We start from the raw sequence: 26,241 nt of genomic DNA, 5'->3' as shown, positions 1-26,241 counted from the left end.
TTTAAATGATATTAATTTACTATTTAAAGTTTGAGGATTTTTATTTTAGATTTCTTTAAGCGTATTATTATTTTATTCTTAATTCAGTTTTTATTCTTGCTTGTTTACATATTGATTGTCTAATATCCCTCGGATCTGTGCTCGGACTTGATCACCCGTGACTCTAGAATCGAGGGGCATCACAGATTGATATTCAGAAAATACGTTCATGTGAAAATCTAGCAAATCTATTTACTAAAACACTTCCAACAACATTCAAAAAGTTAGTGCACAACATTGGATTGCGTCAATTGAAGGATCTTCAGGGATGAACTAATGTAACAATAAGGGGGAGCAATTGATTGAAGAGGTATTGGCATACTGTACTATTTTTCCTTCGTCCAGGTTTTGTCCCACTGGGTTTTCTTGGTAATGAGGCAGTTTTAATCTATGCAATACCATTTTCAGATACACAAGAATACTGTACTCGTTTTTCCTTTGCTAGGGTTTTGTCCCACTAGGTTTTCCTTAGCAATATTTTAACGAGGCATATTCTTAGTGTAGTATTGTGGATCCCAAATGGGAGTGTTATATATATATATATATATATATATATATATATATATATCCATGTTTGTGTGGGATCCACAATGGTTTAAGTCATCCATGATGACACCCTTGGTGTGAAGAGGAATATCATAACTAAGGCTTACAGTGGAAGCTTCATAAGGCTTACAGTGGAAGCTTCATTTTGAATTTTACAAAGGAAGCCTCATTTTGAGCCTATAAATAGGCATATATGTATTGATTTAAAAATGATTACAAAAAGCATATAAATGAATTATTCTTCATTTCATTTCTCTTGTTTTATTTATCTCTCTTAATCATACTATATATATATATATATACACACACACACATATATTTATTATACCACCGTTATAATTGCTATTTTTTTTTAAAAATTATTTATCATTACAAAGGCACAAATGCCAAGCCATTAATGGATGGAGGCAAAAGCTAAGCTAGATAAATGCATATAAATTTTGAAGCATAACAAGAAAAAATTAAGAATAGACTCCAAATTTGTTAAAAACTAGAGCTAAAGCTCAAGAATGAAAACCACCCAGAGAGAAAAACAGCAACAGGAGAGACATAAAGGCCTGACCATCATCAAGGCAACAACTATGAAGTTACACGCAACAGGAAAGACCTAAAGGCCTGACCATCATCAAGGCAACAACTACGAAGTTACATCCACAAGGCGCTTCCGATAGGGGAAAACCATCCAAACCCACAGAAGATCAAATCAAGTGAAAAATATCAGATCAAGTCAGGGACAACCAAAATCGATATAGATCAGAGATCTAGTCGTAGAGAAAACAGCAGATCCACCCATATTAACCGAAAACAAGCCAAACATGAGCTGAAACTCATTTTGAGATGTGTTTTCTGTAGATATAGCTGAACAAAAGCAAAAACGGCGTGAAAACACCCACAGGGCGAACTTATTTACACACGCTGAGTTTATTGAAGCTGTGTGAGGCAAAACGGTACCTTCCCACTCCCACAGAAGGGAGCAGGGAGAAAACGGAGGGGAAGAGAGGTTATTGCAGAGAGAGGTTAGAGAGGAAAGTTAGAGAGGAGGGCGACCGAGACATAGCGCTATAATTGTTATTCCCGTCCCTATTGTTACAAGGGGTATTTGTCCCACATCGAATTCAGATGTGAGAGTGATTAGGTATAAATGGATGGATATGTAATATTACCCAATAATTTAAAGTTTTAGATAAATGGGCAAGCACTCATCTGTTACAGTTGGTATCAAAGTCAGATCTATTCCTTTATCTGTTGCCATGCCAAATTGGGCTTCCGGGTGATCCATTCGGGTAGACAGGCTGGCCCGATAGCAATAAGGGCGTTGCAAGTTTGGGTAACAAATAATGTTACATGGGTAACGAATTCAAAAGAGAAAATGATTAAGCATAAATGAGTGGGTATGCAACACTACACAACAATTTAGGCTTTTGGAATAAATAAGCTAGGGTTTATCCACTTATATTTACGGGTTTGGTTTCTGTCAGGGTAAGCAGTATATACCGCACCAGAGAATCTTGGGACCGTCTACTCTTGTTGTAGTCGACTGTCATCATTGTGAAACCCTAAAATTCGAATTTATCCCTCACATTGCATGGAAATGCTGCTTTCAGCATAGCATGCAGAGGAAGAAGTTAATCACAAACCCTAGATTGGTTTTGATGCGAGCGTCTCGCTTACTCTCTCGCCTTCGCGACGATTACTCTTCCTTCGGCTCTCGATTTTCTGCTGCAGCCCTCTCTCCTCTCTCTGAAATTCACAAATCATTTCATTCATCTGCGTCGCCGAACGATCTCACCGACCATCATAGGTTTCAACTTGATTCGCACACTCAGTTCAGTAAAGGACGATGCTCCTTAATTTCTTCATTTGCATTGCGAGGTCTTGTCCCTGTAAATTGCTCGCAACGAGTAGTGGTTTCTTTAGTTCCAGTTTCATTCGCCTTGAATCACCAGTACTCCTTCCACCGGGGTAAGTTATCTGATTAATGGCTGAATGTATGTATTATCTCATATGTGTTGTGATGATAGCTATTTTTTGACTTGGTTTCGTGACATGTGTTGTGATGATAACTAAGTTTTTACTTGGTTTCGTATGCAGGTTTTTTGACTAGGGCTAAAAAAATACAGATAGAAGTCGATGATCATAGGTAAAGTGTGTTTGCCCTTGTTAATCTTTTTTCTTCAGTGTAAAAGATTTTGTGTTCGGATGAGTTTACATTTGCCAATGAAGTAAATATTATGCTCATTTTACGGTTCAAAATACAATGGCAATGTACGAACTGGAACTGGGCCGTTATCTATTCAGTTGGAACTCGTAATTTGTTTCCACTAAATGTCAATATTGTTGGGATGAGTTCAAGTAACAAGCAGAGGGCTGCTTCACTGTTCTTCTCCAAGGATTACATTTTAAACCTGTTTTCTGAAAACTTATTCTTTAGGGGAGTTGTGAAGGGGAGACCCATGTCATTATGCAATACCTCACGGGAGGTAAGTGTAATTTGAACTAAATCTAAAATATCAAATGGTCATTGTGTAACAGAACCTGGCAGAAGTGGTTTTAGTCAGATAATAACATTAGTAGTGTTGGTGACACTGAAGTCTATGTTGTGCAAATTGTTCCGGAGACGTTGCTTTTGTGGATGCTGACCGAAGAAGCACATATAGCACATGAGACAGACATGTTTGAGATAGAAAGTCTTAAAAGGGTAGGCACATACACCCTGAGGGCAAGGTAATAATATGTAATATATATATATATATATATATATATATATATCAAATCAAATTATTAGAGAGGAAAAATAAATATATGTGATTGCAAATGAAATTTGTAATTATCAATATTATAATCATAATCACCAATGTTGTAGAGAGAGAGAGAGAGACATAAAAAGGACACATCGTAAATTTGTGTGGGGTGTTTGTGAATGTAGGTGTGTGTGTATATTATATAGGATTATATACATGAACATGTATATGTAGGCACATAATTAGATCACTCATTCTTCTACTCCAATTTGCAATCCTTTGATAGAACTTCCATTTTTTTTGTTTCTAAGATATCATCATCATCATCATCCTTGCCTCAATCCCATATAAATGGGGTCGGCCACATGAATTCTCTCTCCAAGCTTTTCTGTTAAAATCATTTTTAATAACCTCATCCCATGTTATTTTTTGGCCGCCCTCTCTGTCTCTTACCTTTTATTACACTCGTTTGACCGTGCGTCCCTAGGTCAATGATGTATATGTCCAAACCATTTAAAGTCTACTATCTCAAATTTTCTCACCAATGGGTAAGATTTTCATCATCATCATTGCCTTAATCACATATGAAAGAGGTCGGCCACATGAAACCTCTCTTTCCAAGCTTTTCTATTAAAATCATTTTTAATAACATCGTCCATGTTATTTTTTAGCTGCTCTCTCCGTCTCTTACCTTCTATTACAACTAGTCTTCCTCATTTGACCTCGCGCCCCTAGGCTAAAATTTTCCTCTCACATTTTAATAAGTGACCCTATCTCTTTTAATCACTCTACTCATCCATCTTAACATTATCATTTCAGCTACATAAAGACATTCTTGTTTCTTTTCTAGGGCCCAACACTCCGCTCCATACAACATAGTTGGTCTTACAACGGTCGTATAGAGTATACCTTTTAGCCTATGTGTTATTGACTGATCACATAAACCTTTTAGCCTATCTGTTATTCTTTTATCAGATAAAATCCCATTAGCTTGCCTCCAAAATGTCCAACCTCCTCCAATTCTACTGGTTACATCATTACCTATCCTTCCATCCTTTTGTATTATCAATCTTAGATACTGAAAGTGGTTGTTTTGAGTAATCCTTTGGTTTTGAAATGCTATCATTATATTATCAATATCCGAATTTTTATTAAATTTGCCCTCCATATACTCGTTTCTGAAATATGGTCATTAAATTTTCTATAAAACTTTAATTTGATTGTCCCCCAATTGTTCATCTTTTTTTCTGTGCTAAAAGAAAGTCTTATCAAGCATTCAAGGTTTATCGGGCACATATTAACACATGTTCAAGAAGTCTCAATCATCTGTCTGAAACCAAGTATTTTATTTTTAAAATATGGTGCTTCCAGGATATGTCAAACATGTGTACAAGGGAGTGTATGAGAAGTGTTGGTGTCCAACACAAACACAGATCCTTCTAGAAAGTGTCTGTGTTTTGTAGATTTTGGCTGTAGCTGTATGGATATTAATTCATCTTAAATAGATTCTCTATTAAGTCCAGTACCGTACTACCAATTACTCCTGCTGGTGAAAATTATGAACTTAGGCAAATTTGCAGCAACTAAACAGACCTTAGATGGATGAAGTAGCCAACTTACAAGTATAGGTAGAAAACTCCTCCTTGGCAGCTTAACTGTGGTTGATTGGTGTTTTATCCTCATTTTAAATTGGCGAACTTTAGATCACCCTTCAGGCCATCACCAGATCAGTCAAAACTATAAATCTGGATCTTTAAAGTAATATTTGCAAATAATTATGATTATATTTGGGAGGATAAGATGGACTAAAAATCACGTTCTGTACCTAAAGTTGATGGCTTCAGCTGTTAACGATGCTGATGGTTGTTGACTGGATGTCAGCTTCAGCTGTTCAAACTATGTTCTTACAGTCTTACTAATCACAATATGTCGATGCCTCATAGAAATGGGTATTTGAGGATAGTAGGATTTGTTTTATAATATTTTTATAGATAAAAAGGATTTAGATATGTAAACCAGATAAGGGAAATAAAGGAAAACTCCTAAAGATATCGTCTTAAAATTAATACTAGTTTGGTTACATACATAATCTATGTCTATGTAGATGACTTAAGATATAATATAAATAACTTAAGAGCCATTTTAATAATGGAAAGGGATAATGTCCTTCTCAACATTTTCCTTTTTGGGCTATGTAAATTTTGATCTTGAGGCCTATCCCATTATTACCTTATCCCTCTCCTTTATTACTGGATCCAAGGCCTACAGTGGACAATGTCCTTAATACTTGCATATTTATTACCATGCTGAATGTTATATAATTACAGAGTAGCAGGCTCTATAATTTTCATTTTAACCTGTTATCTTAACACATTACTTTTTGCTTCCATTTGAAGATTTTGAGTACTCATAATGTTTTACTTTACTGTCCTAACAAATATAATAATTTAATTCTCATTTATTTATTGACTAAAATATTTTAATTCTAGCCAGCAAGCTGTCACAACTGCATTATGGTGCAACTTCCTTGTTTTTTCTCTCAAGTTTGGGGTATGGTTAACCACCTCAAGTCATGTCATGCTGGCCGAAGTTGTGCACTCGGTTGCAGATTTTGCAAATCAGGTATGTGTGCTGTTTACCTCCCTGCTGGCATGAACATCTTATTTTGTGGTATAATGCTATCGGATAATTAATGAATGCAGAGAATCTAATTTATGTTCACATTGTAGGCACTTCTTGCTTATGGTCTGAGTAGTTCAAGACGTGCCCCGGATGCTCTCCACCCGTGAGTGTTCTGTATTACAAGCCATGACATCATTAATATTTCTGTACTAAAAAGTTTGGCATATGACTATTTCTCATCTATAACATCTTACATACGTATCCAAATTTATTTGATATTAGAGATACAGAATGCTTACCTGTAGAAACCACAAAATTTGCAGGACCTCTTTTGGCAGTTTTTGGTGTTAAATGATCACTGCTTCTTTTTATTTTATTTTATTTTTTCGCTTTTCTAATTTTTGTACTCAATGAAGACCTTGTGATATCTTTTGGTGCAACATGAAAAATCAGTCAAATTGGAAGTGTTTGATGGTGAGTTAAAAAGCTGAATAACTTCATAGCGATCATATTACTTCTCCAACAAATGGGTGTTCTTTCTTAGAATACAAAGGCCAATTTAAGATTGAGTGGCTGATGGAATTTTCATATAGAATTTAAGAACATACATGCACTCTTACATATATTTGTATGCAGACGCTGATTGTTTATGAGTGCACTGAATCAGTTTCTTTTACATTTTCAGTTACGGTTATTCAAAAGAAAGATTTGTTTGGTCTTTGATATCTGCCGTTGGTATCTTTTGTCTTGGTTCTGGTGCTACAATTGTTAATGGGGTTCAGAACTTGTGGACTTCACAGGTAACAAGCAATTGATTTTGATCAAATCCATTTTTCTCATTCATGATATTTAGCTGCTCCCTTGTTGCACCCAATTGAGGTTTATTGATTTACATGCATGTTTTCTTCAGCCCCCTGGAAATATTAAGTATGCAGCTTTGGTGATTGCTGGTTCATTCATTATTGAAGGTCCAATTCATTGAATTGTAATAGTTGGCTGCCGGAATGCCTTCTTTTTGTTTCTTTCCATTTTTTCTCCTCATAAATAACTCCTTATTTTCTGTAGGTGCTTCCCTTCTTGTGGCCATACGTGCTGTTAGGAAAGGTGCAGCTGCAGAAGGAATGAAAGTGAGAGACTATGTCTGGCGTGGTCATGATCCCACATCTGTTGCAGTCATGACAGAGGTAATAGTTTGTTCACCTCTTGTTGTTTGAAGTTAAGTGGTGATAATATTTTTATCCTCATCTTATGTCTCATTGAATATGTGACTTATTATAAAAATTATTGACTATGACGTCAGAAATGGTGTATATGAGCTAAACTTGTAGCATCTTACTTTGTCTCATTTAAGACAAAGCATACACCTGAAACATTAACCAAAGTACTGAAGGACATTGTAATTTCAATCTCCTGGATCCATAAGGAATGAACTGAAATTGAAGAATCCTCCTGCTTTGAAACCATTGGAGAGAAATTTAGAGAAGGAAGTACTAATTTGTTAATGGAAAGCTTATCCACTTTCGAGAGAAACAGCAAGTTTAAACTTGTAAAATTTTGTTTTTTGTTGTAGTTTATAGAGCTCTCTTTTGTGCCATCCCATGTCTTATTATCAAGAAGCTCCAAAGGTCACACTTTATGTCTTTATGAACTACTTTTTCTCCGAGCGTTTAAGATTTCGTAGCATTTTCTTTTCCTTCTCTCTCTGTCTCTCTCTCTCTTGTTTGGGTGTTCTTCTTCATCTTCTTTTGCTCCTATTGCCCCTCCCCCTTTTTCTTAAGTTGTTATGTTAACTACATCGCTTGCTATGATTATCAATATTGAGGTAGTTTGTTATGATCTGCAATGATTGCTGCTGCACCTTTATTTTAACCATACCAAATTGTTATGCTACTGTTACCATCTTCATCTATTCCACTTAATATGATTCATACATGCAGGATGGTGCTGCAGTTACTGGCCTTGCTATTGCTGCTGCATCATTGGTTGCTGTTAATGTCACAGGGAATCCAATTTATGATCCCATTGGTTCGATTGTAGTGGGCAACCTTCTTGGACTGGTATGTGACGTGCTAATACATATTATCCTTCAATTTCCTTTTTCTGGCTTAATAAAAATGTATAACCTTGCTACTGTATCGCTTGCAAGCTAAATTTTCAGTGATCAAATTTTTATTTGTTAAATTAGGTATCATTACTAACTTAACATATTCTGTGGCAATTGATAGCAGTCTTTCAATCACAAAAAGTGTGGCCCTTCCATATTTTAAATTTGCCATTGGTATTAGAAGGCTTGTAATGTTTTGCGTCATACTAGATATGAGTTTTAATTTTAGTCTGTTTTACTTGATCTCGAGGTTTTTTATTTGTCATTGGATAGTTTGCTGATGGAAATTTATTGTAGTTCAGTGAACTACTGCTTGACAACCTTTGCTCTGCATATGTTTGAAGTTATAAAATTTGATTTTAAAAACTAATTTTCATCCTATATATGTAAGAACCACATATAACCGTGTTGGATGATTGGATCCATGTTTGTGCCTGACATGCTCAACATAGACATGGCTTCTTGACATGATTATCCACCCTGCTTAAATTGGATTGGTTCTTAGAGGCCACTTGCACAAATTATCGTGTCACTATGGATAGCATGAATGATCTTTTTTCAGAGCCACAGCCAAAGCCCAAATGGAAATTTTTTATGGTCCATGCTGTAAAGTTGTGACTACAAATTTTATTTTGGCTCTCCTCTACCATGACACCAACCCCAGGTTCTTGTGGGCGTGGTACCAGCTGCATGTACGAGAAAGAAATAGAAATGTGCTGTGAGCTAGTGAATCAGAAGTAGCAAAGAAAGACCAAAGAGATGGATAAATTCGTCACTGAAATCCTCATCACAAATTCTTGAATCAGCATAAGTTGGAAAATAGCAAATGGTGGATCATTCTTTATCAACTCGTTTGTCCTGCATATGAGTGACTTGGGTACATTCTTTTGGGACAAGGAAGTTTTGAGGAAACAACTTTCTAGACAAGGCAACAAAAAAGTTCCAGAATGTGGCTGAAGAAAGCACTCACATTTTTTGGCTATAAAGTTGAAAATATCCATGGGTTACTATTTAGGGACTAACCAACTTTCCTTGTTTATGATGATATCATACCCTCTTAACTATACAATAGTAAAGTTCTCTGTTTTGCTATGAAATAATTCTATATAAATTATGAGAATGTCCCAAATTTTGGACCTATATGTTTTGTGTGGATTGTTAAATGTTGAATTTCAGGCTGGCTGTAGACAAACATGAGGCTGAAATGGGTGAAAAAAATGAGGGCAATAAAGTCAGTTCCTGACTCCGCACTTGTGGGCTGGATAGATTGTTTAGGATTTATGAACTATGGGCCTATTTATGGGCAAGCCCATAGTTCTTCCACTGCTGATGGGTGTGGCTGCAATAAGCCCAAGCTTAATGGGAGTTGTTCTTGTTCTGGGCCTTAACATTTTAAGCCTGCTAAAAGTCTTGTTACCCAATCAAAAGAAAGAGTTGTTTCTTGGGGCCCAATTAAGTGCTTTTTAGTGTCCGCAGGGGGGTGGGGGGGGGGGGGGGGGGGGGGGAAGCCCAGCCCAGATGGAAGGAGGAGGTCCAAGGATATAAGGCCAGTCCAAGTCCATTCTCATTCCTCGTTGCAGAAGGGCTTGTGCAGGCCCACTGTTGAGTCGGATGTTTTCTCTGATGATAGGCATTGGTCAAGAGCCGACAAGGATATGTGGATGAAGGTCAGTTCCACCATTAACGGCGCTGGTAGGGTGGGGAAATTTTTCTGGCACGGTGCTAGTTGCAAAAAGATGACATCCGACAATAGGTTTGGGTTGCTCCATGTTGATTCTGGTTGTGCTACTACGGATGATGGTGGCCTTGTTTTTAGGGATGGAAGGGAGGGACTAGAGCACTGTGGATATAAGTGATGCCACGTCAGCAAAAGTCAATATAGTCTGACGTCATCTCGGTACGGGCCACCTCAAGCTTTAAGAAAAAGCAGGAACAAGTGGTTAACACTTGGTCGATAGACAAGCCCCTAACCAGCTCAGCAAAAACATCAATAGCCGAGCGATAAGTTCGCAACAAGGAACTAAGCCTCGAGGAATTGGAAAACAATCCAACTGTTGATCGATGGACCAGAGCCTCAATATGACCAAGCTACAAAATATCAATCAATGGACCCAAAGCCTTGATCTGACCAAGCCACGATTTGTCGATCGATGGACCCAAAGCTTCGATCCGACCAAGCCATGATTAGCCTATCGATGGACCCAGAGCCTCGATCCGACTAAACCGTGACTTGTCGATCGATGGACCCGGAGCCTCGATCCGACCAAGCCACAACTTGTCGATTGATGGACCCAAGAGTCTCGATCCGACCAAGCCACAACTTGTTGATCGTGGGACCCAGAGCCTCGATCTGACCAAACAATCGATCGATGGGCCTAGAACCTCGATCCAGCGATGAATTGCCGGTCGACCGTCGATGGCTTGAGAACATAGTCTCAAGTCGACAAGCCACGAACCACCCGTTGATGGCTGGGAACCTTGATCTGGCTAAAAAAATCGTTGATTGGCGGACCTAGAAGTTCGATCTCATGACATGCCAATCGATGGTCCTAAGATAGGCTGGGGTAGGGCAGTCGCTCGATGGGCGTAGAGCCTCTGACTCTAGGAACACGAATTGCTAAACAAGGGACTTAGAGCTTTGAGCCTAGGAGCGCTTATTCAAGCGCCCCACGATCAGAATGACAAAGAGTAGTGGTAGGACTCTTCAAGGCCATTGGGAATGCTTCAGGGATATTTGGAATGGAGGATGGAAGATCAGCTTCAAGTCTTGCGATGGTAGACCCAACTTGGGGAAAAGTGAAGAGAAAACCTGAAACAAATGCAGAGACCTTAATATGCCAAACCACATTTAATGATTGCCATGCCTGTTTTTGGCGGTATAGGCACTAAAGGGTGGAAAAAGGTACACCGACCTGACAACAGGTCCGAAAAGGCTAGGGATAGGGGCACCATGCCCCACAGAGGGGCCAATGGGTAAAGGCTTGAGTACCTAGTGCTATAAAAAGGAGGGTGAAGGAAAGGATAAAGGCAGAACAGTAGAGATCAACAAGAATTCCATAATCGGTCTCTGCCAAGTTTTTCAGGAACTATTCTTCTCATCTACCATCAGTTCAACCCCAAAGTTGGACTGATTTTCTCTCCCTTATTCATCTCTTTTGTATTCCTCACATTGTTTAGTGATATTACCCCATATATATCTATATATTCTTGATTTGACCCAGATAACAGGTACTTGCACCCATAGAGGTTTTGGAAGAAGATGGACTAGAAAGGATAAACAGAAGTGGGTTGCCCATAATAGTTTGGCGGTTGATCATGGTAAGTTTTCCCTACCTCACTCTCAGAGCTCTTTTGCTCCTCCTTCTTTTACTCCTTGTGGGGTGGTGAGAGTGGGGGAGGATTGTGGTGTGAAGTTGGTTATACCTCAGTTTTTAACGCATGTGATGGAGGCGACAACAGAGGAAGTGGTGACTGTGTTGGTTCCGGGTAGTGTTAGGGTGTTTGCGATGCCAGAAAGGGATGGGACGTCAGTTGTGTCGATTGGGTCCGATGCTAATTTGAATACCTTGGGGGTTTCTGGATTTCTCTCTGATTCTTCTTGCTCTGTTCAGTCCTCTTTCTCTGGCGGGTATGTGGGGAGGCTATCGGAGCCTAATTGCTTGAGGACTGATAGTTCGGAGCTCTGTGGTAAGGTTGAGGCCTCAGATGGATGGGGTGTGTGGAAATTCAAAGAACATGACAGTGTGCGTTGGTAAGGACATTCAAATCACCCTTAGCGATGAGTCGGCAACTTTGTTGGTTCAGGAATTGAAAAAACATAGGTTTTTTTCTGACATTAATAACCCAGAGTTTGCGAGGTCGAAAGGTGTGGGCGATAGCCTTATTGATTGGATGGTGTGTGCAGATAATGTGTAGGGGATGGAGTGCAGGGAGGGAAGTGGGGTGAGGGACCGACAAGTTGGGCCTCTTGATTTAATCCTGTGGGCAGAGGAGGATCATGCTAATTTGGGGGTGGTTGATCTTTTGGCTGTGGTGAGACAGGTTGGTTTGGAGGTGGCTGGTTTGGTGCAGGAGAATGTTGACTTAGGTAAGGAGTGGGTGAAGGAGAATATTGGGATCACTAGCGAACTGTTGGGTGCCTCTTTTGAGGGAAAAAAGGAACAAGCTATTTCGCTTCTTCATGCGACTATGGAGGGGAGAGCAAGGGAGGCGAAGAAAAAGTCCTGGAGGAGGGGTAATAGAAGGAAGAACCCCCCCTCATGAAAGGGGAAAGGGAGGTGAAGAATCTTATTTGTTACATTAATTGTGAGGGGAATGAGTGGTCGGTGAGGTAGAAAGGAAGAGGGAGGAGTGGAGGGGGTGGTGAATGATTTTGTTTCCTCATGAAGCTCCGAATTTTTTCGTGGAACGTCCGTGGTCTAAATGACTCGGACAAGAGGAAAGTGGTTAAGTTGGCGGTGAGAAAGTGGGGGGCTCATGTGGTGTGCTTACAAGAAACCAAGATTGCTTTTATGACGGATAGGGTGGCCAGGAGCCTTTGGGGAGATACGTTTGTGGATTGGGTGGAGTTGGATGCTTCAGGGTGGTATCCTTGTCATGTGGGATATGAGATGGTTGACTCGGGTGGACATTTGGAGAGGGACATTCTCTATCTCGTGTGTTTATTTTTGGCGGAGGACGGTTTTAGATGGGCTTTCTTCCGGGGTTTATGGGCCGGTGGATGATGGTGAGAGACATTTGCTTTGGGAGGAGCTCAGTTTTGTGAAGGGGTTTTGGTCTCTTCCTTGGTGTGTGGGTGGGGACTTTGATGTTGTAAGGTCCCCGATAGAGAGATCTACTGGTGGGAGATGGACAATGGCTATGTCACAATTTTCGGAGTTTATTGATAGTCACCATCTTATTGATTTACCTTTGGAGGGTGAGGTTCTCACTTGGTCTAGTGGCAGGGATTCGCCTGCTCTTTCCAGGTTGGATAGATTCTTGATTATAGGTGGCTGGGAGGAAAAATCTCCGAATGTTGTTCAGACAGCTTTGGCTAGGATGACTTCGGATCATATTCGTTGGTTCTGGATTATGGGGGTTTGAGAGCTCAAGGATCTTCGTTTAGATTCGAGAATATGTGGCTTAAAGCAGATAACTTTCAGGGGAGGGTTCAGTCCTGGTGGGAGGAGGCTTCTGTGGTTGACTCTTGGTGTTTGTTTTAGCTGGGAAACTTTGCTTCCTGAAGACTGAGCTTAAAAGATGGAATAATGAGGTGTTCGGGAATTTAGAATGGAGGAAGAACTGGGCGCTTGTTTATATTGCTGAGATTGATCTGTTGGAAAGGGTGGGCGGTATTGTGGAATTTCAGCGTACCCGGAGAACAGACAGTCGGGTGGGTTTGGCTAAGATTGCCATTATGGAGGATCTTTCATGGTGACAAAAATCTCGGGCTCTATGGCTCAAAGAGGAGACCGCAATAAGAAATTCTTTCATAGGCTCACTAATGGCCATAGGAGGGGTAACCATATCGGGCAGATCTGTGTGATGGAGTGGAGATGTGTAGGGAGGAGGACGTGTGTAGGGGGATTGCTTCTTATTATCATAGGCTCGATTCTGAGACTGTGGTTGGAGACCCAGGGTCAGTGGTCTTCATTTTGATTCAATCTTAGTTATGGAGAGTGATGGGATTGAGAATCCTTTTTTTGAGGTGGAAGTGTTGAAGGCATTGAAGAGTTGCAATGGTGATAAGTCTCCGGGTCCGGACGGGTTTACTATGAGATTTTTGTTGGAGAGTTGGGATGTGGTTAGGAATGAGGTTATGGACATTTTCAGGAGTTTTATTCCCCCGATCGGTTTGAGAAGTCGTTGAATGCTTCTTTTAGTGCCCTTATCCCTAAGAAGGGTGGAGTTTCTGATGTTAAGGATTTTAGACCAATAAGTCTTGTGGGGTGTATTTATAAGTTTATTGCTAAAGTCTTTGCTTTGAGAATGTGGGAGGTGCTGGATGGGGTTATTTCAGAGTCCCAGAACGCTTTTGTTGGTGGTCGACAAATTCTTGACTCCGTTCTTATTACCAGTGAGTGTGTGGATTCTAGGCTGAGCAGTGGTGAATCGGGAGTTCTATGCAAGCTTGATATTGAGAAGGCGTACGATGATGTCAGTTGGAGCTTTATGTTGTATCTGCTTTAGAGGTTGGGTTTTGGATAGCGATGGAAGAGGTGGATTGAGGCTTGTATTTCCTCAGTTAGATTATTTATTCAGGGGAATGGATCTCTTATGGGGTTCTTTGGTATCTCTCGGGGTTTGAGACAGGGCGATCCTTTATCTTCGTTTTTATTCTTTATTATTATGGAGGCTTTCAGTAGGTTGTTGAGAAGGGCAGTGGATCTGGGTTTTATCAGGGGCTTTAGGATCGGTAGAGACTCGGGTCATCAGATGGAGATCTCTCATTTACTGTTTGTGGATGATACCTTGGTTTCTAGGTGTGTCCTAGTTTGTTTTTAGGCAGTTTCTGGTTTGAAATAAATGTAGGAAAGAGCATGCTTGTCCCTGTAGGGGAGGGGTTTAGGACACCATATCTCTTGTTGTAGTACTTGGGTGTGGGGTGGGCTCTTTTTCTCTCTCCTATTTGGGTTTGCCGTTGGGTGCTCCGTCAAGGAGGGTAGGAGGTTGGGATCCTGTGATTGAGCGATTTGAAAGGAGACTGGTTGGTTGGAAGAAGCAGTATCTTTCGAAGGGCGGGAAAGTTACTCTTTTAAAGAGTACACTGTTGAGCCTCCCTACATAATTTTTCTCTTTTTTCAGATTCTCGCCTTTATAGTTGAAAGGATTGATGACTTCAACGGAACTTCCTTTGGGGTGGACGGGAGGAGTAGTTCAAGTATCATCTTGTTCGTTGGGATCAAGTGTGCAGGCCAATTCCGTTGGGAGGTCTGGGCATTAGGAGGTTGGCCTATTTCAACAGGGCTCTTTTCGGAAAGTGGTTGTGGAGATTCGGAAGTGAGCGTCATCGTCTTTGGAGGAAGTTGGTTGTGGAGATTCGAAAGTGTGCCGCTACAGGGAGGAGAGAGGCGGGTGGTCCTCTGATCTGGTAAGATTCGCTGGAGGTATAGGTGTTTGGAAATTCATTCGTAAGGGATGGAATGAATTTTCTAAATATATTAGATTTAGAGTACGGGATGGCAGGGGGAGTTCGATTCTGGGAGGATTTATGGTGTGGTGATCGCCCGTTGACTCGTTCCTTTCCCAAACTTTTCCGGACTGCCGTGGATAGATATGCTTTGGTGGTAGATTGTTATCGGCTTGATAACGGTAGGCTCGCGTGAGATTTGCGTTTTCGGCGTTCCTTTCTGGATTGGTAGTTGGATGAGTTTGCAGGTCTGTTAGAGGAGTTGTACGGGCAAGAGGTATATGGTAGTGGCACTGACTTTCTGGTTTAGGTGTCTTCCTCTCAGGGGAGATTCGAGGTTCGATCCCTATTCTGTTGTCTCTCTGATTTTCATGGTCTTAATTTCCCTTAGAAGACGGTATGGCGTTCCAAGGCTCCCCTCAGAGTGGCTTTCTTTGTTTGGACTGCTGTTTGGGGGATTTTGACCTTGGCTAATTTGAGAAAGAGAAGACAGATTACACTTAATTGGTGTTGTTTGTGCAAGAGGAGTGGCGAGTCTGTGGATCACTTTCTTTTGCATTGCCGTGTAACTCACGATTGTTGGAGTCTTATCTTTGGCCTTTTTGGCGTCCATTGGGTTATGCCTCAGTCTTCGAGGGGTTTGATTGACGGTTGGCGAGGTTGTAGTGTGGGAGCCCACGCCTGTGAGTGTTGGAGGGTGGTTCCCCTTTGTGTTTGGTGGTACTTATGGAAGGAGCGGAATAAAAGATTTTTTTTGAAGGGGAGGAATCTTCCTTAGGGGCTTTGAAGTTTCATATTATTAGCTCTCTTTTTAGTTGGGTTTTGGGGAGAAATTGTATATCCATTGATGAATTTATTGATTTTTTGGGTTCGGTGGGGTCCTTAGGACCTTGTCTCTAGCTTTGCCCTCTATATAGCTCTTGGGACACGTTCCCCGTTTGAACGCTTTCTAATACATTTTACTTTTCAAAAAAAAAAAAGAAAAGAGTATTTTAATAGATAGATTAACCTTACACCATGGATTAATAATAAGAGAATTGAAATTTGCTAGTAATAGTGTAATAGGTCCTTTTCCCAACCAAATCCTATTTCATGACAAGAATTTAAGAAAAGTAAGTCCCTTTAGCCACAACACCAACTTTAGGATTGAGGAGTTATTTAGCATCAGAATATGTTGGAATGCCGGGGAATACGTAACAAATCTTAATTGGGTCATTACCCAATATGGCCTCCGTTAATCGAGGGTGCTGGGAGGGGTGGACTAGATACAAACCTAACCTTTGGCTTTATTTGCATTTGGTTGCTGCTTGCAGGATTCAAAACCCACGTTCTCACGCTTGACAGTCCGAGCATTTTACCAGCGCATCAAGCATTATTTGGAATCGTTCTTGATTGTCAGGTTCAATTAAGGAACATTTTACAGTATTTAGGTACATCCTGGATATTGAAAATTAATGGATAACTTTGGTTTCATTTGTTCGATAAAAAAGTTGTCATAAATTTATAATCCCATAAAGACTTATCTTTGATAACAAATGAACACAAAGTTTTGCCGCTAATAGCTACTCCAACGGATTTAGTTAGATGCGCCAGTTCTACAGGGATCAAAAAAAAAAAAGGAAAAAAAAAAAAGAAGAGGAGGAAAGTAGAAAGAAAAAGAAAAAAAATAAAACAAAAGATGTTCACAATTTTTATAAACAAAATTGAGAATCTATGTATGTCTCAGAAATAGATCCACCAAAGCAAATATCTTTTTCAGTTTTTTTGTGTAATTTGGAAACTTTCTGAACTATACTGGGATTTTTGGCTTAAAAGTCTTGGGATTTGAAGTTTCTATATTTCTGATACCCAAAATTTATATACTGCATAGTTTTATATACTTGGAATCTACAAGTTATAGCAGCTAAGGAAAAAAGAATCTCCATATTATAGCATCTGATGTCTATTTCTTCCTTTGTCCATTGGGAATTTTTATGGAACTCTAGTGACTGCCCGTACACATATGAGACTTTCGAGTGTGAAGTGTAAGTATTGAATATTTACTGGGCTTGAGTTTTGAGGCTTTTGAGAATCATTTTATTTTAATTTGAAAAACAGTCGGAGTTTGTGCAACCAAAAAGTTAAAAAATTATCATGCACTATAGTGCATGACCCTGTGAAGGAAAAATATCTCTTAAGCCAAATAGTGTGGCAGAGAGCAATTAGTTTTATAGATGGTGCCTACTTGATTGGATGAACAAGCTACAATGAATAATAGCAACGACTCTTGCTGCACATCCCAGGATGGTGCCCTAATTTTACTAGTAGTGATGTCAAGCTATAGGCAGATACAATTAGGTGACATGACTAACAGCATCTGTAATTAATTTTTTTCTCTACTACCTTGATGAAATGCAGCCTTTTAAAGTTAGGCTTACACTATTAAAATGTGAAGGGTCAAAAGGGTAAAACTATGACCCTTTTCTCGTATTTTAAATGGTACAGAGTAAAAAATGAAGATAGACATTGAAGGAATTATTGTGCTGTAATGATATTATCCCAGTATATGGGAAAGGGAATACAGTTGTACAAACACAGACATGAATGCATTTAAAACTCACCAAGTGAATCTTATTGCCTGGGACATTTTGTTTTGTCTGGGATAATATATCAACCTGTCAACTGTTTCCAGATTAGTAGAGGATCAAACAAGGAGGTGGCATTCTTTATGTCATTTTGTCAATTTCATTTATTAGTGATAGACATATGTAATGCATTAAGATTATGTAAATATATTTTTATCTTTTTCTTTTGAGAGCGTGTGTGAGAGGGAGAAAGTTTGAGAGGAATGATTATCTATTGAAGATAATTTTGTTTGTGAACAAACTTTATTAGGCTTATCTTATTGAAGCTTAAATGCAGGTGGCTATATTTCTTATTCAGAGGAATCGTCATGCATTGATTGGTAGAGCAATTGATGATCATGATATGGAGAGGGTTCTTCATTTCTTGAGAAATGACCCGGTACAACTTCACCAGATGATTCTTTCCCTATAGCTGTGTTTACCAATTGGTGATAAATTTAATGCTTTTGTTGCAGGTTGTAGATGCTCTATATGATTGCAAAAGCGAGGTCATCGGCCCTGGATTTTTTAGATTTAAGGCAGAAATAGGTGATTCTCTTTGTCATGTCCTATTTTAACTAATTTTCATGACCTTAGGGTTTTAATTCTCTGTATAAGTGTTGACATAACAAGATATGAAATATATAGGAATACTAATTAATATTTTTGTTGACATTTTAAAATTTCAAAACACCTACCAATATCATCTGTATATTTGGCATGTTGCTACATGTATCCACTGCTACTTCCATAATTGATGATAGAATCTCCTCTGAATTTCAATCTGCTATGCTATGCTCCATCTCTTGTTGCAAATGTCTTTTGAGAGAGATCTGGATTCTTGTGACTCACTCTTAGCAGATATGATAGCCACGATTTATGGAATAACTTACTGTATTTAGCAGATTTGATTATGCTATAGAATTGCTGTGATTTGATTTGGATTTGATTTAATTTTCTTTCTTGTAATATGAGCATGCACTCTTTTTATCTATAAATACTAGAGCTGTGAATGAGTGAATATCTCATTCAAGCCTTTATACAATTCTCTCCTTTTTCTTCTTTATTGTATTTCTACTTGGTATCAGAGTCAACACCTTTCCACAACTTTTAGCAGCCTTGCTACTTGTGTAACAACCACCTTAGGCTGTTTGTGACATCGTGTGACGTTGCCTATACATGTTTTTCTATGTTGCTGTTTTGTGATCGAAAACGGGTATTTTTAAATTTTACAATTTATTTTTTACTCTTCTAAGGTATGGTAAATTGGGATAGGTTGTCTTTTTGAGTCTACACAGAGGTTCCGGATATTAAGAAGGAGGCTGTTTAGCTATATGTAAGCAGACAACGCTCCTTAAAAAAGTATGTATTTGGATTTTTCGGTAATGGTCTGAGGAGACCCTTTGATTTATTAATAAAATTTGTGGTATTTTTGGAGTTTTTTATTGTCGGGTGACAGATTATGGCAGATTCAGGGTCTAGAATTCAGGGTCCTTGACTATTAATTCTCTTGGCTCAAGTTTTGTGGGTAATGATGCCATTTTTCCCACCAACTCATAAGAAAATCCAGGACTTCAAATCACCACAGTGAAGTTGGATGGCTCCAACTATTTGATTTGGGCACAGTCTGGCAAGATGTTCATTAGTCAAAAAAGCAAGATTGGCTATAATACTGGTTCTGAGAAAGAGCCTGCTGAGTCAGAGAAGGCATATCCATAGTGGTTTGCAGATAACGTTATGGTTATGTCTTAGCTAGTTAATTCGATGCACCAAACATAGTCGTTGGCTATATGTTTATGAAGACTACTAAGTAGATTTGGGATTTAGTTCAACGCACTTATTCTCACAGGCAGAATAATTCACAGATTTTCCAATTGGGGCGAGATATCACCAGGATTTCTCTTCACAATTTCAGGTTACATCGCCAAACTTCTTACTATTTGGGAGGAAATGTCATATTATGATTCCTTCCACTCTTGGAAGGATCCAGATGATGTAGTTTTATATGCATGGATTGTGGAGAAGAATCAAGTGTTTTCGTTTCTTGCCTTGTTGAACGACGAGTTTGAGTATGCTCGTGTTCATTTATTGGGCTTATCTTCATTCCTTACTCTTGAGGATGCATACTCCTATGTGTTGTCAGATGAGAGCCGTACTCATCCATTAGGTGTTGCTTTTGCTAATCGTTCTGCTATGACAGTTCGGGTTCCCAACCTTTCAGGAACTGCACCATCCTAGTCAGTTCAGAGTTCTATCACCTGTCCTCCTATCGGATGACAACGTGGGCAATGTGACCATTGCGTGAAAAGTTGGTTGCATCAAATCTCGTTGTTATGCTCTACATAGATGCCCACTGCAACAGAAACAACAACCTCGATCCTCTGCACATTTTGTTTCACAACTAGTCTCGTTGTCAACTCCTGACAACTCTGCCTTTGCATTTTCTCCCACAGTTACCTTGACTCAAGCTGATTTGGACAAGTTCAAACAATTCTTCAACCAAATGGAGGCATCATCTCAGCCAACCTCCACTTATGCCGACTCAGGTAATATTGCGTCTGCACGTAGCGTATCTACATATTCGACACCATGGATTATTGATTCTGGTGCTTCAAATAATATTACTGGTATGCCCTCATTCTTCCAATTTTATAGTATTTGCTCTGGCCATCGCAAAGTATGCCTTGCGGATGGCTATCCATCATCCATTACTGGGAATAATTCATTAACTTTGTCAGATGCACTTCATGTTCCACAGTTGACTACAAATCTTATTTCTGTTAGTAGCGTTACTAAACAATTAAATTTTAGTATAACGTTCTTTCCCTCTCATCTGTAATTTTGAGGATTGAAACAAACGATTCCGTGGGCGTGAAATGGACTGTCTATACCTGTTGGATGCTTCTTTGTCTCCTCAAGCACATTCAGTTCCATTTTCTAATTCTGTTTCATCTAATAAAGCCTAGCTTATGCACTGGCACATGCATTTAGGACATATTTCTTTCGGTTATTTAAAACATTTATTTCCTTATTTTGTAACGTGGTAGTTGCAGATTTATCCTGTGAGACGTGTCACCTGGTTAAACATGGTGGTTCCAATTATCCTGCTAGTAGTAATAAATCTGCTTTAACACCTTTTGATCTTGTTCATTCAGATGTGTGAGGTATTTGCTCAATTACTTCTAGTCTTGGATTTCGATATTTCGTGATGATCATTGCCGTGTTACATGTGTTTATCTTATGAAAACCAAAAATGAGGTGTACACCATTTTTAAAATTTTTATGACAATGGTTCAAACTCAATATGGTCGTACCATTAAAAAATTCAAATCTGACCAGGGTACGGAGTACACTTATGGGGAGGTACAGTGGTTATGTACAAAATTTGGGATTGAGCATCAAATGTCTAATGTTAAAACCCCTCAACAGAATGGCCGTTCCGAGAGAAATAATCGCTACATCCTTGACTTAGCCAGAGCAATCTACATTGACATGAATGTTCCCCATTCATTTTGGGGAGATGCAGTTCTTACCGTTGTTTACATCATTAATATGACTCCTTCTAGGGTTCTTAACTTTGCAGCCTCACTCTCAATCTCACATCCCAATTCATCTCTTTTTTTGATTCCTCTGCGAGTCTTCGAGTGTGTATGCTTTGTTCAGTAGTTGGGGCAGACTCGTACAAAGCTTAACCCAAAGGCTTTGAAGTGCGTTTTTGGGTTATTCTTACTCTAAAAAAGGTTATAGGTGTTACCATCCTTCCAGTCGTCGGCGGTTTATATCTATAGATGTTTCTTTCTTTGAGCATACACCATACTATAGTGGTTCAGTTGGTTCTCAAAGTGAATGGTTCCCATTGATATAATTGAAAATCACCTTCTTCCGTCTTCAATTCCTCTACCTCTACCTGTTTCGTCTTCTATGATTCCTCCTCATGATACCCTTCGAGTGGGGGGAATTGTTCATTTTCCTTCGGTAGCAGCTCCGCCTTCTCAAGCTATTACTTTGCTTGATGATCGCCCCATTACTCTTCGAAAGGGTAAACGTTTTTATACATACCCTATTTCTAATTTTGCTTATGATTGTGCTCTCTCACCCTCCTATCGGAGTTTTCTTGTTTCTGTTGCCTTGGTTCCTCTTCCTTCTAGTGTTGTAGATGCACTAGCACAACCTCAATGGCGTGATGCTATGACAGAAGAACTACAAGCACTTGAGAAAAATCAGACTTGGGACATGGTTCCGCTTCCTATTAGACGAAAGGCTGTGGGTTGTCGTTTGGTGTTTACAGTTAAGCATAATCCAAATGGGTCAGTTGCTTGTTACAAGACTCGGTTAGCTGCCAAGGGTTATGCTCAGACTTATGGCATAGATTATCAAGAGACTTTTGCCCCTGTTGCTAAGATGAATACCATCCTTGTTTTATTTTCCGTTGCTGCGATTCAATCTTGGCCTCTATTTCAGTTAGATGTCAATAATGCCTTTCTCAATGGTGATTTGCAGAATAAGGTGTACATGGTTCCCCCTCTGGGCTTTTGTTCTCCTGCTCATTCTGTTATGGTTTGTCGTTTTCGTTGTTCCCTCTATGGCCTCAAGCAGTCTCCTCGAGGTTGGTCTGATCGCTTTGGCACTTCCATGCTCAAGTTTGGTTTCCATCAGAGTGCAGCTGATCATACCTTGTTCTTACGTCATTCAGGCGGTAAGACAGTTGCTTTCATTGTGTATGTTGATGATATTGTTCTTATCGGATATGATACTACCGGAATTGCTGAGGTTAAGAGCTATCTTGACTGTCGATCTGTTGAGGAGTTGGTTGTTTTTTTGGCCTCTTTGAAGGCTTGAGGCGTTTTGGCCTTGTTTTTTTTGTACTTGGGTTTCGCTCCCCTTTTGAGCGGTTTTTCAATAAAATTTACTTACAAAAAAAAAAAGAGTTATCTTGACTGTCAGTTTGAGATTAAGGATCTTGGCCCCCTTCGGTACTTCTTGGGCATTGAGTTGGCTCGCTCCAAGGTTGGCATTTTCATCTCTCAACGTAAGTATGTTCTTGACTTGCTTTTTGCTGCTGATTAGCTTGGCGCTCATCCTGTTGATACTCCGATTAAGCAGTATCATCGATTGGTTGATTCTGAGGGGGAGTTGTTGTCAGATGTTGGTCAGTATCAATGACTTGTGGGGAAGCTCATCTATCCATGACTCGACCTGACATTGCTTATGCCGTGAGTGTCATGAGTCAATTCATGGACTCCCTTCGTACCCCTCACCTTGATTCAGCTATTCGGATCCTTCGCAACTTAAAAGGGTATCCGGGCCGTGGTATTTTGTTTGCCAATCATGGTCACTTACGTGTTGAGGCTTAGACAGATGCTGATTATGCAGGATCAGTTTCAGATAGGACGTCAACTTCGGGCTATTGTACCACTATTGGTGGTAACTTGGCATAGTAAGAAGCAGGATGTTGTCTCTCGATCTAGTACAGAGGCAGAGTATAGGGTTCTGGCTCTTGGGTATTGAGTTGCCATGTCTGAAAATCTTGATGACAGACTTGTGTCTTCCAGTGTCGCTTCTATTCTCACTCCACTGCGACAACAAGTCTATCATTAGCATAGCAACAAATCCCGTTCAGCATGACTAGACTAAGCATATAGAGGTGGATCGTCACTTCATTGGAGAGAAGATCATCTCTGGTCAAATTTGCACTCTATTTGTCACAAGCTCTTAGCAACTTGCAGACATTTTTACAAAGGCGTCAGCAAGATTTTGTTTGAGAATGTATTATCCAAGTTGGGCGTTTCAGATATCCACGCACCAACTTGAGGAGGGGTGTTAACAGATATGATAACCATGATTTATGGAATGACTTACCGCATTAGCAGATTTGATTATGCTTACAATATGCCATGAAATATGCTGTGATTTGATTTAATTGCTTTTCTTGTAATATGATCATGTGCTATTTTTATCTATAAATACTAGAACTGTGGATGAGTGAATATCTCATTCAATATTTTACACAATTTTCTACTTCTTCTATATTGTAATTCTACTCTTAAAACATATTTTTTTATTAATGTCATGAACATCAGTGGCTTGCACTGTAACCTGATCCACTGTGGCCCTTTCTAGACGATTATTATAGTAATTCACACTTGAGGAATGCATGTGAGCTAGTCTAAGATGTTGCGTTTGATAGCTGCAAAAGTTGCACTTGAGAATGGAACTGATTATTTTTAAGGCTTTTAACAGTACCACAAAAATGCCTGGATATACAATATTAGTGCATGAAATTAGTTTAGTCTTCCATTTACATTCGCATTCTTAGGACCTCGATGTTGTCTGATGGAACTTCATTTGAGCAGACTTCAATGGCGTGGTGCTGGTGCAAAATTATCTTAAAAGGACCGGACGTGAAGAGTGGGCCAGACAGGTTATTATTTTATTCTTTAGTTTTTATTTTTATTTTTCTTCCTTCTTTTGCATTTTGGTTTCTGTTTTTTTCAGGCATCAGTAGTTACTTTCTATTGTTTTATAAACAAGCCAACTACTACTTTCATTAGCCATCACTGCAGAATGTAAATCTACTTTAGAGTTTCTTTCATATGTAAATGACAAATCATCAGAGTGCATTTTCTTGAATTGGAACCACAAACACCATCAGTTCTGTATGTTTCACATGTTTGACAGTTTAAGGCGTGTTTTCTTTGAGTGGGGTGGTAATGTCTGGGAATGACCATTTAAAAATCAGCGTTCTGGTCTGAATCCAGCTAGGTGATGAGCATCGAACAGGTACCGTATCCATGGGTTTCCTAAAATGGATATTCTGACAAGCACCGTTATATCAGCGGCTAGTGTTAATACAGCATCAATAAGATGCATTTCATCATTATCCAGGCGTTGTACCTACCGTTATGGTGTTCATGCAATAGAACCACCTTGCTGTAATGCAAGTGGGGTTGGGTGTTTTGAATTGAAATCTTTTCGTGCACTTTTAGCATGCATATTTACTTGCAGGCGTTGATTGTTGTCATGATATATGCAGTTCCGGGAAGCTGCGAAGGAAGATGATGACTCTTCATTGCTGAAGATGATGTCAAACTATGGTAAAGATAGTCATAAATGATTCATCAAATGCTATGATCCTAAGGCATGATAATGAACAAAATTAGTTCTTATGGCAGGTGAAGAAGTGGTTACAGCTCTAGGGAGTGAAGTTGACAGGCTAGAAAAGGAAATCCAGGACATCGTCCCCGGTATTCGGCATGTCGATATCGAGGCCCACAATCCAATTGTCCCTCCCCCCTGATATACAATTCTGTAATTGTGGATTATTTTTCTTATATTACCAAGAAATATTAAACATTCAACAAGAGATGTCATTGGAAAGGCCTCTAGCATGTCTCATGCAGCCATTCTGTTAAAATATCTATAAATGATAATAGTGACTCTATTTTCTGTTGATATTTGAATTCCCTTGTTTAAAATTTATTTGAAGATCTACGTTTTTTTTTTTTCTCTCTGTGGTTGTCTAAATTATATTGGTTTGAAATTTTAAAGAATTGTGAAGCATACATGAAATGTTATGCACAAATTCAAAAAAAAATATTCGATGTAGATTTTATTATTGTAAGTGAAAGAGTTTTAATGTTGATAAATGTTCGGGACTTGATACTTGCAAGAGCCGGGGCATTAAGAGCAATGTTGTGTGCAAATGGTTTGGAATTGGTTCATACAGCAGATATACATTGTTTACAAAATTTAAGAAACAAATTAATAGAAAATGAGAAAGAAATATTTTTTTTTTCTTCCAGGGAATTAATGTCCAATTAACTTTGTATGTACATGAAAATTTCGACGGCATTAACTCTCTCCAATAATTTGATGTGAATTTGTTTTCTTATTTGTAATATTGTTGAAAAAATAAAAGGAAGTAGAAATTTTAATCTCTAAAATTAAACAAACTAACTTGTAGATTTAAAAGGCGTTACAATGAAACACCTAAATCATGAATATTTAAATAAAATATTCAATTGTGAAAGTAACATTTAGTAAGTCAATAACATATCTTTTGTTCCTCCCACACTTGTCCTTAAATAGTATAATACAACAAATTGATAATTCAAATAAAATCGGCGTGTAATAATAACGTACACTCTGTGGGTAGTTTTTATGCTGTTTTTGCTCTTGTTTTACTAGATTTGTTTCTGTTTGGCTTGTTTTCGGCTAGACTGGATGGATCTGTTATTCTTTCTTCTGCTAGATCTCAAATCTATCTCGGTTTTTGTTGTACCCGGCTAAATCTCAGATCTATGTCGGTTTTGTTGGGATTTATATGCCCTGGCATAACAAATTCCTATTTGAATTAAAGTGACATATATTAACATATCTGAAATATTTATACTTTATATAATTGGTGAATTCAATATATTATGTTTCGATTCATTATGGAATTGATAGTGTCCACTTGATTACAAGAGATATTTA

General features: G+C 39.0%; 1 protein-coding gene across 1 annotated transcript; it reads left to right on the top strand.

Moving 5' to 3' along the window:
* Nucleotides 1-2,058: 2,058 nt before the first annotated feature.
* LOC132283058 (metal tolerance protein C4) lies at nucleotides 2,059-25,276 on the top strand. The gene is made up of 13 exons (XM_059784939.1): nucleotides 2,059-2,547; nucleotides 2,677-2,725; nucleotides 5,816-5,948; nucleotides 6,056-6,111; nucleotides 6,634-6,748; nucleotides 6,859-6,916; nucleotides 7,014-7,132; nucleotides 7,886-8,005; nucleotides 18,065-18,166; nucleotides 18,243-18,315; nucleotides 24,120-24,187; nucleotides 24,800-24,860; nucleotides 24,939-25,276. The coding sequence occupies exons 1-13, from the start codon at nucleotides 2,196-2,198 to the stop codon at nucleotides 25,061-25,063; spliced, it is 1,431 nt and encodes a 476-aa protein (XP_059640922.1). The 5' UTR covers nucleotides 2,059-2,195; the 3' UTR covers nucleotides 25,064-25,276.
* Nucleotides 25,277-26,241: the final 965 nt, after the last annotated feature.

Source organism: Cornus florida, unplaced genomic scaffold, assembly GCF_030987335.1.
Source record: "Cornus florida cultivar Cherokee Brave unplaced genomic scaffold, ASM3098733v1 CherokeeBrave_3.0.0_Hap2_Chr11, whole genome shotgun sequence".
Classification (NCBI taxonomy): Eukaryota; Viridiplantae; Streptophyta; class Magnoliopsida; order Cornales; family Cornaceae; genus Cornus; species Cornus florida.
This window is presented reverse-complemented; position numbering and strand designations above follow the sequence as displayed.